General features: G+C 61.8%; 1 protein-coding gene across 11 annotated transcripts in view; it reads right to left on the reverse strand.

The window, feature by feature from the left end:
- The window catches only part of ARVCF (ARVCF delta catenin family member), a 44,981-nt gene that overhangs the window by 1,726 nt on the left and 28,188 nt on the right, over positions 1-15,067 (reverse strand). For 6 of the 11 annotated variants that reach the window (XM_036014114.1, XM_036014115.1, XM_028527487.2 and 3 more), the window contains 15 exons: positions 10,191-10,349; positions 9,477-10,003; positions 7,893-8,392; positions 7,185-7,368; positions 6,226-6,343; positions 5,665-5,836; positions 5,021-5,038; positions 4,035-4,106; positions 2,581-2,708; positions 2,095-2,245; positions 1,645-1,843; positions 1,460-1,571; positions 1,266-1,356; positions 833-886; positions 255-340 (listed from right to left, as the gene is read on the reverse strand). In XM_036014114.1, coding sequence (XP_035870007.1) covers positions 255-340; positions 833-886; positions 1,266-1,356; positions 1,460-1,571; positions 1,645-1,843; positions 2,095-2,245; positions 2,581-2,708; positions 4,035-4,106; positions 5,021-5,038; positions 5,665-5,836; positions 6,226-6,343; positions 7,185-7,368; positions 7,893-8,392; positions 9,477-10,003; positions 10,191-10,349 — 2,571 coding nt within the window. The remainder of the gene's footprint in view (positions 1-254; positions 341-832; positions 887-1,265; positions 1,357-1,459; positions 1,572-1,644; positions 1,844-2,094; positions 2,246-2,580; positions 2,709-4,034; positions 4,107-5,020; positions 5,039-5,664; positions 5,837-6,225; positions 6,344-7,184; positions 7,369-7,892; positions 8,393-9,476; positions 10,004-10,190; positions 10,350-15,067) is intronic. The other 5 variants (XM_028527489.2, XM_028527488.2, XM_036014112.1 and 2 more) reach the window with 1 other exon arrangement.

The raw sequence follows: 15,067 nt of genomic DNA on the forward strand, positions 1-15,067 counted from the left end.
GGCAGGGCCCTCAGTGATGTGCCCCCTCCCTCCCAATAAGTGTGAGCTTCAAACCACGTGCGCCCACAGACTGACTCTGATGTGAGGTTCCTACAGTGGAGGGGCCACTCCCTGGGCTCTGTCTCCCAGCCCAGCGGCCCTATAGGTGAGCCCCACTCCAGGTGGGCCTCAAGGCCCAGACTACCTGCCTGAGCCCCTGTCCAGGCAACCACTACACATGCTACCTCCCTGGGCACCTGCCCACAGCCACTCACTTTTAAAGGCTCCTTCTCAGAGATGTCCCCCACAGGGGCACTGCCTCGAGCCCTCCACTCCCTCTGGTCTACTGTAGTATATCCATCTGTGGGCACACAAGAGGAATTCTGAGGGGCAGGCCCCACAGGAGCAGAGTTCCCTCTTGGCCCAGACAGGGGGCCCCCAGGGCAGGGTGCATCTGGAGAAGGGCACTTACCTGCCCTGCCCCAGCATCACCCTGGAAGCCCAGGACAGGTCTTCTTATAGCCCCTCCCCCAGCTCTCACCATCCCCTGCTCAAGCAGCTCAGGCCTTGCGGGGGCTCACCTGCTCCCCCCTGCCAGCTCAGGCCCCTCCAGCCTCCCCTCAGCTGACAGACTAGAGACCTTAGCTGGGCACTGACCTCTGCCTGGCTGCCCCACCCCTCACTCCCTGAGCACCCCTAAACCAAATCTCTTTTCCAACCAGCGCCTCGTGAGAAGCCCTTCCCAGCACCACACACACACACACACACACACATGCATGCGTGCACATGGCAAAGCCACCCGGCCCGTCTCAGGCACCCCCCTCCCCACCGGAAAACAGGCACCTGTCCACACCTGGGCCAAGGGCCTCCATAGGGATCACGTCCCGGCTGCCTGGCTTCTCGCCATCTGCAAAGCACAAGCAAGCTGCTGGCTGGCTGCAAGCAGCAGTGGGGGGACCAGGGCAGATACACCCCCCATGGCAGGGCTGGCCTCAGAGACCCTCGATACCCTTTGTCACTAACACCTTTGCACCCTTCTCCCAAGTCACTGACCACTGGCACCCACATACCCCCAACTTGGCACCAATGTGGACACCATGGGTAGGGAGGACGCAGAAGGCTGCAAACAGAGGAAGGGACTACCCTGGGGCCATTTTTCTGTGAGAAGGCCGGCTTCCCTCCTCCAGTCCTCACCGGCCTTGTTGCCATCAATGCACTGGGTGGAGGGGCTACTCCTGAACCTCAGGGATGGGTTCTGATACCCCCCAACCCCACCCAGTACTCACCGAGGCTCTTGTCCACCAGCGGCAGTGTGCTGTCATCAAAGCCTCCAGAACTCAGTGCTGCCTTGGGCCCCTTGGCATTAGTGGCAGCAGACTAGCAGAGAGAGAGCACAAAACAGGCAGGGGAGGGGTCAGGGGCACTGCGGCAGGGGAACCAGCCTGGCAAAGTGAGAAAGGAAAGGCTGCGCAGGCCATACCTGGAAGCGTGTCTTGGTCCAGCCATCCTTCTGCAGGGCACCACGTAGCTCCTTGTAGCTCCACACTGTCTGCAGCACGTGGGACGCGGCCTTCGCCTCTCGCACTGATTGGCTGTGGCCAGGCCCAGGACGGGGTCAGTGTCCACTCCCACCCACGGACTCCCCTCCCCCACACCCCTACCCACCTGGAGGCACCAAGGGCCACCAGCGCCGGCACACCACGGGCCTGCAGCAGCGAGCGTGCGTTGTCCAGGCTGTCCGACACAATCTCGTGGATGGTGTTGAGCACAGCCACCACCGTGTCCTCCTCCAAGTGGGCCCCGGGTCGTGCTGGAGCCTGCGCATTGCGCACATTCCGCACCAGCTCAGCCATGGCGTAGCTCCCTGAGGGGCAGGGTCGGGTGTTAGGACACGCCTCTGCCCACCCCTGTGGGGAGAAGGGGGATTCAGGAGGGGGGAGCCCGGGTAGGGGGCTAGGCTCATACAGGGTGGGGAAGGCTGGAGCTCCAGAAGCCGGGACAGAGAGATGCAGGGAAGGCCAGGCCCCTGATCGCTGGTCCCTCAGCCCCTGCAGCAGGACCCCCAGAGCCACCCACCGGGTTCGAATCCAGGCTCAGCCTCGCCTGCGTCCTCACCAATAAGGTCCTTGTTGCGTCGGTCCAGCGAAAGGTTGCGCAAAGCGATGGCAACAGCGCGCACCACCTTGTCGGTCTCAGACTGCAGCAGTTCCACCAGCACCGGCAGCCCGCGCTCCTTGCGCACGGTGGCACGAATGTACGTGGCCCACTGCGGCACAGGGAGGCGCAGCACACTCAGCAGGCAGAGTTGTACCGCCACACGCGAGGGACACTCTCCCACCCGAGCCCTGACCCCTCCCTTCACCTGGGCTGTCCTCCCGACAAAGCCCTGCTCCAGCCACACAACCCCACCTCCCCTAGATGCCCGCACACGCGTCACCCAGAGCACACTGCTTGCAGCCCTAGCGCCCCGAGCCTCCCTGACCTTGGGGAGGTACAGTGTCTCCTCCCTTCCCCCCAGCCTGGGCAAAGGCAGGGGCAGGCAGCAACAGGGATGCCTGGGATTCCCTTTCCGTCCCCTCCCTGCCAGATGTGGGCCCTCACCATCCAGTTGCCAGCACTGAGGTTCTGCAGGGCACCGGCTGCAGCCTCCAGGGTGTTGAAGTTCCGGCTCTCCGTGAGGAGGGAGAGGTAGAGACGTACCACCTCGGGCTGGTACAGCAGCTCAAAGCCTGCAGGCAGAGCACCAGCTGCCTCTAATCACCCAGGCTTCTCTACGTCACCACCTCTCCCTCCTCCTCCCAGGGCAAGAGTCACTTGGGACCCACGGATGGGTGTAGTGCAGTCGGGGAGTGTTTAACGATGGCATGGCCACCCAAGAGAAAGAGCAGTCCCACTTCATGGAGGAACAAACAGAGGCTCAGTGAAGACGCAGGGGGCTTGGGAGATGCTGTTCTTCTCCTGACCTTGCAGCCGAAGAAATGGGATTAGACCTGCCTGGCAACCAGGGGATCCAGGAGGCCTATCGTGGGGTGAAGGTGGCAACCAGGGCCTCTCTCCTAACAGGACTCAAACTCCCTAGCAACAAGGCCCACCCTCCTGGTAGCTAACAGAGGCTCTGCAACTGGAGGGTGGGGCCTAGCAAAAAGACCTGCCTTCCCTAGCAACAGGGCTCAGCTCCCATATATAACTGAGGCAGTGTTACCAGGGGCCTGCCCTTAGCAACAGGGCCCATCCCCCAAGAGGTCCAGGCCTGGCAACAGTGCTTCCCTAAGGTCTCCCGGAGATGAGGGGCGGAGCAGCTTTCGGAGGCAGCTTTTCTGCCTGTTCCTGGACATCACCTCCCTGTCCCCTCCATTCACATGCCGTCACCCCCTCTCTAGTCCTCATGCCCCAGGCTCCCCCCACTCTAGCCTGGCTAGGCTTCGGGTTCCCCAAACACGTTGCCTCTCAGGTGTTGGCTCAGGCTGATTCCTCAGCCTGTGATGCTCCCTGATGCCTCCTGTGGTGGGTCCCCTCCATTCTGCTCGGGAGCGTCTGGGCTCACAGGGTGGGCTGCAGCCTGGGGTCTCTCTCTCTCTGACTCAGGCTGCATTCCCTTCACACACATTAATGCCAGCACATAGGAGGGCTCCAACAGACAGGGGACTAGCGGCACAAACCACTCTGCCCCTGCATGAATTAGGGTGACCTGGCCTAGCCTCTGAACTGGACCTGACTGCACCCCCCCGCACCCAAACCCCTCGGAGCACACCTGAGCCCCCCAGCTGGCACTAAACACCCTGCCAGCCAGCCCTGCCCTTCTCTGAGGGCCTCACTCCAGAGCTGTGTGACCCAGCAAGTGCCTGGCCTCTCCATCCCCCAACCTGGCCTGAAGTGACCTGTGGCATTGACCCCGACTCTAAATCCTCTGCAGGGGCCCAGGGCCTGGCTGGTCTTCTGGGGAAGCCCACACCCGTGGGCCTGTTTCCCCGTTGAATCCCCAGGGCCCTTTCGGCCTGCACAGAGCTTCACTGGTTGGACTGTCCTGATCCTGGACTCCACCTCCACTCACTCACCCTTGGCAGCCTCAGTTCTCTTGGGCAGGTCCAGCGTGTCGAAGTTTCGGTCCATCTCACCATCCTTCTTCCCTGGAACAGAAGAGCAGTGGGCAATGAGGCGGACCCTGTGGGGGGCAGGTGTGTGACAGGAGGGCTGGGCACAGCACTTTCCCGCCCAGAGCCCAGAAAGCACGCCCATGTCTAGAAGGAGGCACCCAGGGGCCGGAGGAGCAGAGGCATTCTTAGCTCAGGTAGGCAGGTCGGCCCCAGGGAGGGCAATGGTGGCAGTGGGCCTGGGGCTGTCCCAGCCTTGCCCCGGCAGCCAGGGCTCATCTCCCATCAGGTGCTGGGAGCTACACTGCAAACATGCCCAGTGGCCTCCTTGTGGCTGCCAGGGACGGGACATGCCAGGCTATACAGTGAGGCAGGGCTATGGGAAACCTCCCCCTGTCTAGGACCTAGACCGGGAGAGACTCTGCACACAGGCCAAGCCCCTACAGCAGCGCCACTTAGTGCCTGTCAGCCTCGACTTTTATCCTTCAGCGCCTGCACCACCTCCTCCCAGCCGCCCTCCCCACCGCCGATGAAGAAGTTTCTCCTCCTCTGGAAGGCAGCAGAGCGGAGTTTAGATGATCTGGGACCTAACCCTGCCTGGCCTCTGGGGGCCTTTATTCGGTCCCAGCCTGAGCCACACATGTCCCATCCCACTGGAGGGACATCCCCGGACCCTGCCCACACTGGCTCTGCTCCAGTTCCAGCTCTAGGACTGGCCCTTCCTGGGGAGCAAAGGCTGAGGCTACAGAAGAACAGCCTTCTGGCCTCCAAACCAATCCAGGGCTGACATTCCTGCCGTTGTCATGGAGATGGTTGCCCAGAGGAGGCCCTGGGGATGGGGCAGAGCTTTGAGGCTGGCAGGCCCTGCCTGAGTAACAAGGGGTGGGGGGTGCCTCCCTGGTGCCCACTGCACCCGCCAGGCCTGGATGGCAGGACAAACAGGGACTCACCTTGATGGAACCAGTCCTCTGGGCGGCCGGAGGAAGCACAGGAGAAAGGAGATGAGCCTGAGCAGGCAGCACCCCCCGAGCCTGCCCAGGGTGTCTCAGCTTCCCACTGCACACCTGGGTTTGAGCCGGTGGCACACGGAATCTCACCCCAGCTATTTTGGGGCGCTGAGTGCCCACAAGTAGTACAGGGCACTGACTGTGTACTAGAAAAGGCCCACACAAGTGGGACAGGTGAAGGTGGGAGGATCCACCTGGCAGCTGCAGGGTAATGTTGGAACCTGCCCTGGAGGTGGGGGTGGTATTCAGGTGGGACAGGGCGCAGCCTCAGAGCTTCCCCAGAGCTCCAGAGGGTCTCGTGTGCTCTACCAATGCCAGGAGGGAGCATCAGCTTTGGCACTTCCCAAACTTGGGCCCATAGAACCCTCCCTGGAGTTAAGGAACAAGGTCCAGGCACCGGTCAGAACCACCACATGGGTTCTCTCCTGTCCTCCCCTGCGGTCCCCACAGGACAGAGGGGTAAAGGTGGGGCCTGTCGGATGGGTACCCTGGGGCGGTGCACCCTCCTTGGCGCCCTGCTTCCCCACGCACCCACTGGGGGGCAGCAGGGAGTGGTTCTAGAGTGGTACCCAGTCCCACCCACACACCTTTGGCCTTCTTGCCACCGAAGCAGCCAGCGTCATCCCGCCTCCGGTGCTGGGAGCCTGCAGTACTGCCCGGGGGCCCAGGCTCGGCCTCCTGGTACCTGTCAGCCCCGGGCACCTCCTTGTGCACGTGGTAGGACAGGTTCCGCATGATGCAGACGCAGTTCTCCACTGACTGTGGGGAGAAGAGAGCTGGTGGGGAATGGCACAGGGAACGCTGAACCTCGAAGAGAAGAGTGGCCACAGCCAGTGTGCGCTGAGCGGCCCGGGGGTGCAGAGAAATGCAGGCCCCACAGGGGCAAGAACCCTCAGGGAGGGGCCGAGAGAGGAGCAGGGGGGAACACCTACTTCGGGTAGGACCCTGTCTGGGCTTGGTGGCAGGCCCACTCCACAGTATGGTCAATACGAGGTGCCCGAGACGTGTGGGCCAGCTCCAGTCTGTGTGCCCATATAGTTCCAGCCCCCGTGGGCCACTTTCACTCCATCTCCCTGACCTTTTGAGGGAGGTTTCAAGACTGACCCTGCCTGGCACCTGCTGGGACTGTCCTGTCCCTGTCAGCCCACCTTGTTGTCCGTGTCCTTCCTGCCCACAGCTGACTGCAGGGCATGCAGGAGCGCGTCCACCAGCCCTTCACACTCCCGAAGTCGCCGCCGGGCCTCTGCGCCATCTGAGCTCACGTTCCTGGATGGCCAAGAGCAAGCTCTGTGACCCCTGGCTCCCACGGAAATGCTCCCAGTCCCCCACCTGGCCTTGGGGGTTAGTTTGCCTCTGCAAAATGGGCGCTAACACTGCCCTGTTGGGATTTTTGGCAGATGGCACCAGCCTGCAGCAGGGAAGGAAGGTGGGGCTGCCTAACCACTGAGACCTGGGGAGGGGCTCCAGCCTGGTATCTCCGTGGCTGGGGTGGGGGTGGGGGCTTTTCTGATTTCCACCTGAATTAGAAAGGGGCAGAGGTGGGTCCAGAGGCCTGAATCTGTGCACAGGCAGCTCTGGTTCCTGCCCCAGTGACATCTCTGGGTTCTCCTTTTCCTGAGGCCAGGACCCTATTGGGCCATGAGGGCACAGCTTGATGGGCAGCCAGGACTGTGGAGACCCAGGGCTGCCTTCAGGGTCCCTGCAGGGCCTCCCAGGGTGTCAGAGGAGAGGCCATAGTGGGTGGGGTGAGCCCCCTGAGGCAGACTGAAGATGAGGACCCTGGCTCCCTATTCCCTGGATGTCACAATGATGGAAGAGTGGGTTGAAGCCGGGCAGGGACAGGGCATAACAAGGTGGCCGAGCTTGTCCAGAGGCAGCCCTTGGGAGTAAGTACAGCCCCATCAGGACCCAACCTCAGGACTCAGACAGGGCTCTGAGCCCTGGGACTCGGGCAGCTAGCTGCCTTCCAGGTTATCTTGGACATGGGGACACGGCTACCCCAGGACAGCCGTGTGCACGGGGTTCTGGTGCCCGGCTCCTGCCTCCTTGACCAGGAACAGCCCAGGGCAGCTGCTCAGAGGGTGCCTGAGCCAAGCCCCACCCCCACCTCAAGCAGCCTGATGTGTTCTTGAAGACAGTCGTCCACTCAGCATCCCGTGGCTTGGAGTCCTCATTGGGCTCTCGCTCCCAGCCCGAGTGGGGCACAATGACCTCGTGAGTCAGTGTCTGTAGGCCATGGTCAATGATGACCATCTTCAGGGGCTCGTAGGATGACAGGTTCCAGAGTGTGCCTGTGGGGCACCGTTGACCAGCCAGTGCTGACCATGGGCAGAGCCTCCCTATCTCCCACGTGACCCCGCCCAGGACCTGCTGCACCCTCCACCGTGCCCCAGCTCCGACCGCCTGCAGCAAGTGACGAAAGCTGTTAAGAGGTCCTGAGTGCCTCTCCTGGCCCAGGCACATGGCACCCACCACTGGCTCCCACAGGGGTGGGGAGGGTGGGGTCCCAAGGAGCTGGGGCAAGAGGAGGGGCTGGCAGGGAGCCCGGGGCCAGATACAGCAGGTGCCTTCTCTTCCCCACCCCTTCCCGGCCACATGGGTGGGCAGGCCTACCACTTCTGGGGCCACACTGAGAGGTGCTCACGCAACCCTGCCTGGCAACTCCAGTCCCACAAGACACAATCCCCACCACTGTCCTGTGGGGAGTGGGACCAGTGGGGAGGGGGCCTGCCGGAAGGGCCCAGTGCCAGCCCCACCAGTGGCAGCAAAGTCAGAGGTAGAGATTGGGGCCCTTGCTCGGCCAGGCACCACTCACCTGTGACGAGCTCTCGGACCTCATTGTCCCGGGCGGCCCGCAGCAGGCGCACCAGGGCGGGCACGCCGCCGCAGTCCCGGATGGCGGCCTTGTTGTCAGTGTCTCGGCCATAGGAAAGGTTTCGCAGGGCCCCACAGGCCCGGCGCCGCACCTCTGCCCTTGGGTGGTCCAGCAGAGCCACAAGCAGCGGCAGTCCCCGCAGCTGCCTCACGCGCCGCTTGACACCCTCATTCTCAAAGCACAGGTGCTGCAGGTAGGCAGCCGCGTTGGCCTTCACGGGGTCCACGGGATGCCGCAGCATGGCCAGGACCTCGGGCAGCTCAGGGTCCCGCCACCGTGGCTCCTTGCGGGCACTGTCCACGGAGGGCGAGTGCCGCACCACCCGGTCCAGGCTGCCGAGGCTGCCCCGTTCTGGCTGGGCCAGGGGAGCTGTCGTGGCTGGGAACGGGGGCCTCTCTTCCATCATCTCACCGCTATCGTCTGCCACATCCTCGTAGGCCCTGTGCAAGTGAGCAGGGCACATGAATGCGTCTCACTGGCTGCTGGCCCTGTCCCTAAGGTGCCCCAGCAGGCTTCCAGGGGAATATGAACCCACAGCCACAGAGGGTGGGGCTGGGCCTAGAGTGTCAGTACTTGGCCCCAAGCACCACATGGGTGCTGAGAGTCATACCTCAGCCCAGTAAGAACTGACTCAAAACCAGTGACAGAACCAAACCCCAGGCAATGGCCATCAGGGCTTGCATCCTCCCAGACATGGCTCGCTCTCTCCATCACAGGGCGGTGTCCCCTGACTCTGAGCTAAACGTGTTTCTATGAAACATCTGTTTACGACTGGAAGTCCCACCTTCCCATGTGGCCCATCTCTGGCTGCTGCCAGGATGTCAGGGGAGGAGCTGATCCTCTCTGCACGTGGCCATCCTGGTGGACCCATCTGAGCGGCATTCAGACCATGTGCAGGACCCTCTCTGTACATGGCCATCCTGGTGGGCCCATCTGAGGGGCATTCAGACCACCAGTCCCCAGGACACAGATGCCTCTGTGGGTTGTCACCATCAAACCCACTTCCCCGGGGGAGGGGATCGAGGCCAGGAGGGGCCAGGTGTCTTGCCCATGGTCATGCCGCACACTGCGGGCCCAGGCTGCGGTCATGTTCCTACTCTACAGATAGCGAAACTAAGGGCAGAGAGGACAGAACCAGAGGCTTCGCTGAGAAGGGCCAGGGGTGGGGGTCTGGGTTCTAGATGTAACTACACATGGGGGAAACTAAAGTTCAGGGAAACACCTTGAGCCTCTTGGGTTCCTGTCTTCAGGGCTACCTGCCTAGAGCAGGGGCAACAGGTAGGACAGTGGGACACTGTCACCAGCTTCTTTCAGGCCCCAGACCTACAGGGAGGGCATCCAGTACAACTTCCACCATCCTAGAGCCTATCCTTGCTGCTGTCCTGGAGAAGAATGGAGGCCCAGCTGACATGTGCATGACCGGCTAACTTAACCCCAGCAGCCAGAGGGCCTGTGGGGTACTCTGAGGCAGGTGAGTGGGAAGGCAGGCTCCCTGGAGGCGGTGGCAGGGCGCAGGGTGCTCACCTAGTGCGAAGGCCCCGCCCACAGTCAGGCCTCCTCCTTGTGGCCGTGCCATAGTCAGGTTCCAGCTCCGGGCCGCCCCCATCATCGGCAGCCAGGCTGCGTGTGTCGTCCTCCAAGCCATATGGCTCTGCCTGGAAGCGCTCAGGCTGGGAGCGGCCGGCCGGCGGCACAGGCTCAGGGCCCTCGGTGAAGGCTTCACGGCGGCCAGGCAGTGTGAAGCAGCCGTCCCCGGGCCCTGGGCCAAGGGGGCCACCACGAGGGGGCCGCACCCCCAGCCCACGGGACAGGCTGCCATAGCTGGGAACGTCACGGGGCTCCGGACTGTCAGGAAAGCCAATCCCACTGCTGAGGTAGGTTCGAGAGAGCGTGGCAGCTGGGCCACCCCCACGCAGCAGGAAGTGCCGGTCCAGGGGGCCATCAGCAAAGTGCCCCAGCGGAGGGCCACCATCCAGGATGGGGAGGCCGTCTGGGCCCATAGGCACCTGGCGCACTGTCCGTGTGGTCACTGTCTTGACCGTCTTGGTGACCTGGTGAGAAAGTAGACAGCCAATGGGCTGGGCAGCCTGAGGGACCCAGACACTGCCCCACAGGGCCAGAGTGGCCTGCCTTCCACCAGAACAAGGGGCCCACAGGAGGCTGGGCAGGTGCCCACTCTACAGATGGGACAATGGCGGCTACATAGCCCACATGCCAACCACTGGGGCCCAGCCATACCTTGGTCTCCGTGCGCCTTGTAGTGCCATCTTCCGACATGACGATGGACACATGGGAGGTGGGTGTGCCAGGGTCCTCCTCCACTGTCACTGTCTCCTCTAGCACCTCAGGTGCCTCCGGCATTGTGGCCAGTGAGACCTGGCTGCCCGGGCTCTGCTCCTGGGTGAGGGGTGTGGGTGTTGGTGGGAGGACTCAGAGCTCATCGCCCCCTAGAGTGCAGGTAGGTGCTGGCCTGGATGCCAGGAGTGACTTCATCCCCGCCCCCAGAACCCATTGGCCCTAGGGTTTGTCTCAGCCCCAGCTGTGAGGACAACAGTGTGCTCCTGCCTCTGAACACTGACAGGCTGACCCTGCCCTGTTTCCCCATCCCAAGGGTGGCCACAGGGGATAGCCTCCCTTTTAGGGCCAGGCTCCCTTCCGGGGCCTCCTGGGGCTGAGCTGGAAAGTAAGGCCCAGGCCTTCAGTGGCGTAAGCATGGGTAGCCATGTCTTAGCTGTGAGGCCTGACTGCTGCAGGCTCCTGGAGGCGCAAGGCTAGGTAGGACCCGCAGGATGCTCTCCAGGTGTCTTGGGCCTCCTCTCTGCCCCACCTCAGGAATGTTGAGCACAGAAGCCTTGGGGTGGCAGCTTCAGTACTCTTCACTGACTTCCTGTGGCCCAGGGTCTCCCTGTCCCTAAGGCCAGCCAGACACCCTCGCAGGCCAGAAATACCCAGTTCCCAGAATGCCCTGTGCACTCAGAGCACCAAAATATCCTTGCTCCTTCCGGCCCAGACACTCTTGGGGTGTTGAGTGGGCAAGGCCTGGCCCTACCCTCACTGAGACCCTGGGTGTCGTATCAGAGCCCAGTGATTGAGGCTAGAGGGTCCTGCTTGTCCTTGACAAGAACACCAGTGACTCCTCCCTGTTCACCACCCCAGGTGTCCCCAAACTTGGCCCTCAGCTCCCAAACACCTGCCTCATTCTCAACTTGTGCTTCCCCCTTGCCAACATCCCTGCTGGGGTGACCATGATGGAATTCCAAGCAAAATGGCCCTGGACAGAGGTCCTTTCAAGGTCCACCTGTCTACCAGCCAGTGGGGAAACTGAGGCTCAGAGGACAGGCCAGCCCACAGCTCAGTGGCAAGGAGATCAAGAGTCTACCCATAGGTCTCTGACTATATGGGTCCCCCACATAGCACCGATGTCTCAAGGTCAGCATCTGGTCAGGATGGGTAGGATCTGAAACCCAAGCCCCAGGGGGTGGGCAATGGGGAGCACATTCCTGGACAGTCAGGGCTGGGTCAGCAGAAGGGCAGGCTCTGCTCTGCAGCCCAGGTCCCATGTCTTACAGGATGGGTCCCCTGGCTGGGCCCCAGGCACCTACGCCCTGTGCAGACATGGAGCTGAGGCCCAGGGAAGGCCAGCAGCTCCCACCTGCTTCCGCCTGGCATCAGAGACCTACTCTGGCTCCTGTCCCAGGGCCTCGGAGTAATGCAGAGAAAGGTGGCTGGAGCTGCCTTCAGGGCCTGCCTCCTGAGGTCGTCAGGGTGTAACATTTTCCTAGGTTGGGGTCCTGTTCTGAAGGAATGCTTGAGCCCTGCAGCACCTCACAGTGTCGGGATTCTGAGTCCCTGCAACCTCTTCGGGGGTCCAAGGAGGGGTCTGACCAACATGATAGGACAGGTGCATCCCTTGGGCTGTCAACCCAGAAAGGAAGACGCTACAGAATGCACACTCCCACCCCACCCCAGGCAGGAAAAAAACACGTGATTTTTTAAAAGGGAAAATGAGGTCTGACAGAGGGCAGAAGATCTACCCAGAACCTCATAGAGTGGTAACCGGGGAATTTCAGGCATCTGTAAAGGCAATTTGACAAAGCCTTTTAGCCACACTGCACCCACTGTGGGCCACAGCCTTGGCTGTCACCTTCTCAGTCTTGGGACACAGGTGGAGTGCCTGTTGGAGACCTGGCCAGGAAGGAGCAGTGTTCCCTGGGAAAGAGAAGTAAACTGAGGCCCAAAGTAAGGACATGCTGGAGGGCTGCCGGGCAGGGTGGCCCAAGCACTTCTCCGAGGGCACTGGAGAGCCAGGACAGTTCTGGAACAGAAGAAGTTTCAGGAAAAGCTCATCACTGCTGGGGCCTCAGCTGCCCCTGTACTTAGCAAGTATGGGAGCAAATGTGTGGCAGGGAACAAATTCTCTCTGCTGGGCCCTGGGGGACCAGGCTTCGAGAGGCCTTAGGCCTTGCCTTGCTGGCTGCAAATGGGGGAGGGGAAGGAAGCAAGACTGACATGAGGGGACCAGGACTGTTGCCCAGGACACTGCACTGCCAGTGAGATATGGCCCCTCAGTAGGTTTGCATATATTTGCATATATTAACACTCTCAGACAAGAGCCGCTACTCCCTGGCTGGGATGGTGGGAGGGGGAGCACATTTCAGACCCAAAGCTATTCTGCAGTCTAGCTTCATCTTCTCATTCCTGCCTGTGGCGAGGTTCTGACAGTAGCACAAGGGGATTAGGGTGTCAAGGAGAGCTGGGGTCCTCCAACAAGGCCTGACAATCCCGCAGCATCACCTACCAACCCCAGTCCAGGCAGCCCTGCAGCGTGATCTGGAGGCACCGAGAGCCCCTGCTGGCAAATGACCTCAGGGAGCTAAAAACAGGCGATGACTTCACCCAGGCGGGCAGGCAGGCAGGAGCCTGAGTCAGCTGGAGACCATGGGAGGGCCTGGCCCCCATTTCACATGCCTGGGCACACACATGCAGACAGGGACCTGGACACACCTGTACATGAGACTGCAGCCTGGCCCACAGGCCTGAGGAAACCAGTTTGTGCACTGTCCTCACAGCACTCAGTGCACAGTGCCCACCATCCAGAGGCACTTGTCTGTGTGCACATGCACTCATCACCCCTCCTGTCCTCCACCATGTGTCCAGACTCCCTCCGCCACCACCCAGGCATCCACTACAGGAGTCTAGAGCTGGCAGCAGATGGGCGAACTGATGCCTAGGGGAGGGAGAGTCCCAGGGTCGACCCACGCCATAGAACTCTGCAACACCTTCGGGTGGAGACATGGGATTGTGGGCTGGCGACCAGCACACAGTTGGCGCTCAACAGAGGAAGCTGCCCAGTGTGCCTGGACCTTGTCTGGCCTTGAGGCCCTGCTCTAGGGCCCCCGTCTCACCCATGTCTACCTACCCAGGCCAGCCCACCCTCAGGGATCCCTGGACCTGTAGCCCTGGTTCTCCCCATACCCCAGACATGAGCACCTACCTGGACACACCACCCCCAGCCCTCCCCTATGTCCCAAATCCTGCCACATCCTGTCAACTTTGTCTTAGCACCCCTTCTCCAGCCCTGGCCTCATTCTTGCAGATCTCACTGGGAGCACTGTTCAGCCTCCCATCACCCACCTCCAGGGCCTTAATACATCCCATGATACTGCTACCCATGGTCCACCTGCTCCATGGCCCATGGGCTCTGGCCTGCACAGGGGCTGCTCTCCAAGCCAGGTTCTCCCATGAGCTCCCTTGAACTTATGGGAGGGGCCTGGCCCAGGCCTCCCAGTGGGGGCTGGAGTACTCCAGAAAGGTGATGCTCTCAAGAGGGTGCCTGGAGGCATGGAGCTGAGCACAGCAAAAGGGCCCTGGGCCCCTCCACACACCAAGGGCTCAGCTTCCTTACACAGAAACAGGAAGGGCCTGGGTTGTCAAGGCTGCGGTACAGCCAGGGGACAGTGCCAGTCTACCTTTGTGACCAGATGTGGGACAGCACATAGAAGGGCCACCACCAGGGCAAAAGTCCACTAAAGTCTCTGTGGTGCATGTGGGAATCGTCCAGGGGGTGGGGCTGAGGAAGCAAGCCGAGCTGCAATGTGGGGGGGCAGGCTGGATGTGGATCTACCTGTGCTGCCTGCACTTGACCAGTGAGTGCCCACAGTGTGAGTCACAAGGAACCATGGGACAGGTGTCTCGCCTTGTCCTCGGGCCCGAGGGAAACACAAGGAATGGGTTGAGGTGGGGCCCCACATCTGGCTCTCATAACCTCTGGGCCAGAACCCCAGGGGGTGTAAGATGGGTGCTGCTGAATGGATGGAGGGGTGGAGCAGCCACAGCCCCCTCCCACCAGCATGGCCATCCCAGCTGGACACAAGGACAAGCCAGGCTGGCATCTCCTACCAGGGAGCAAGCCCTTGACCACCGCAGACACCCTCTCCCTTGGTGCCATGGCCTCTGTGCAGCCCTGGCAGACTGGAGCTCACTCCTCTATGGCAGCAGTCCTCCTGTCCGGGGAACTGCCTCATGTAGAGTGGCAGACAGGCCAAGGGGGTAGTGGATGCCTTGTGGGGGACAGAAAGCCAAGCTTGCTGTCATCCACCCCAAATTCCCCAAGCCCAGCCCATATCCATTGGTCACACTGTGGGTCACATTCCCCAACACCCCCAATGGCCCTTCCATCCCTGGAGGCCACATCAGGGATACAGAGCAGGCAGCGATTGGCTATTCCAAGCAGGCAAGTGCGTGGGAGACCTACCTCACAGCAAAAGGGGCGCGGTGAGGTTCTTCCTCAACTCAGCCTGTTTCCGGGCTTATTATTGGACCCTGCCCCCTCTGGGCAAGAGTGTAGGTAGCCCACATGCTTCCCCCAGCCCCAGTACTGGAAGGCAGACTGCCCGGGTTTTCCTCAGAGACTCCACCCGTCTCTACACGTGGGCAGGGCCGTCCTCCACCCCTCCCCTCACGTGCGCTGCCGCTGCAGACAGGGCTTCCCTTAAAGCTCCCTCCTGAACCTCCTTCGCAGGTCCCCAGAGTCCGAAGCCGCGCTGGGTCTTTGGAGGGGATGGGAGACCCAGGGAGTCCCCGGGACCTGGAGGCCTAGCTGGGCTTCCTCCTCC

Source organism: Phyllostomus discolor, chromosome 13 (genome assembly GCF_004126475.2).
Source record: "Phyllostomus discolor isolate MPI-MPIP mPhyDis1 chromosome 13, mPhyDis1.pri.v3, whole genome shotgun sequence".
Lineage (NCBI taxonomy): Eukaryota > Metazoa > Chordata > Mammalia > Chiroptera > Phyllostomidae > Phyllostomus > Phyllostomus discolor.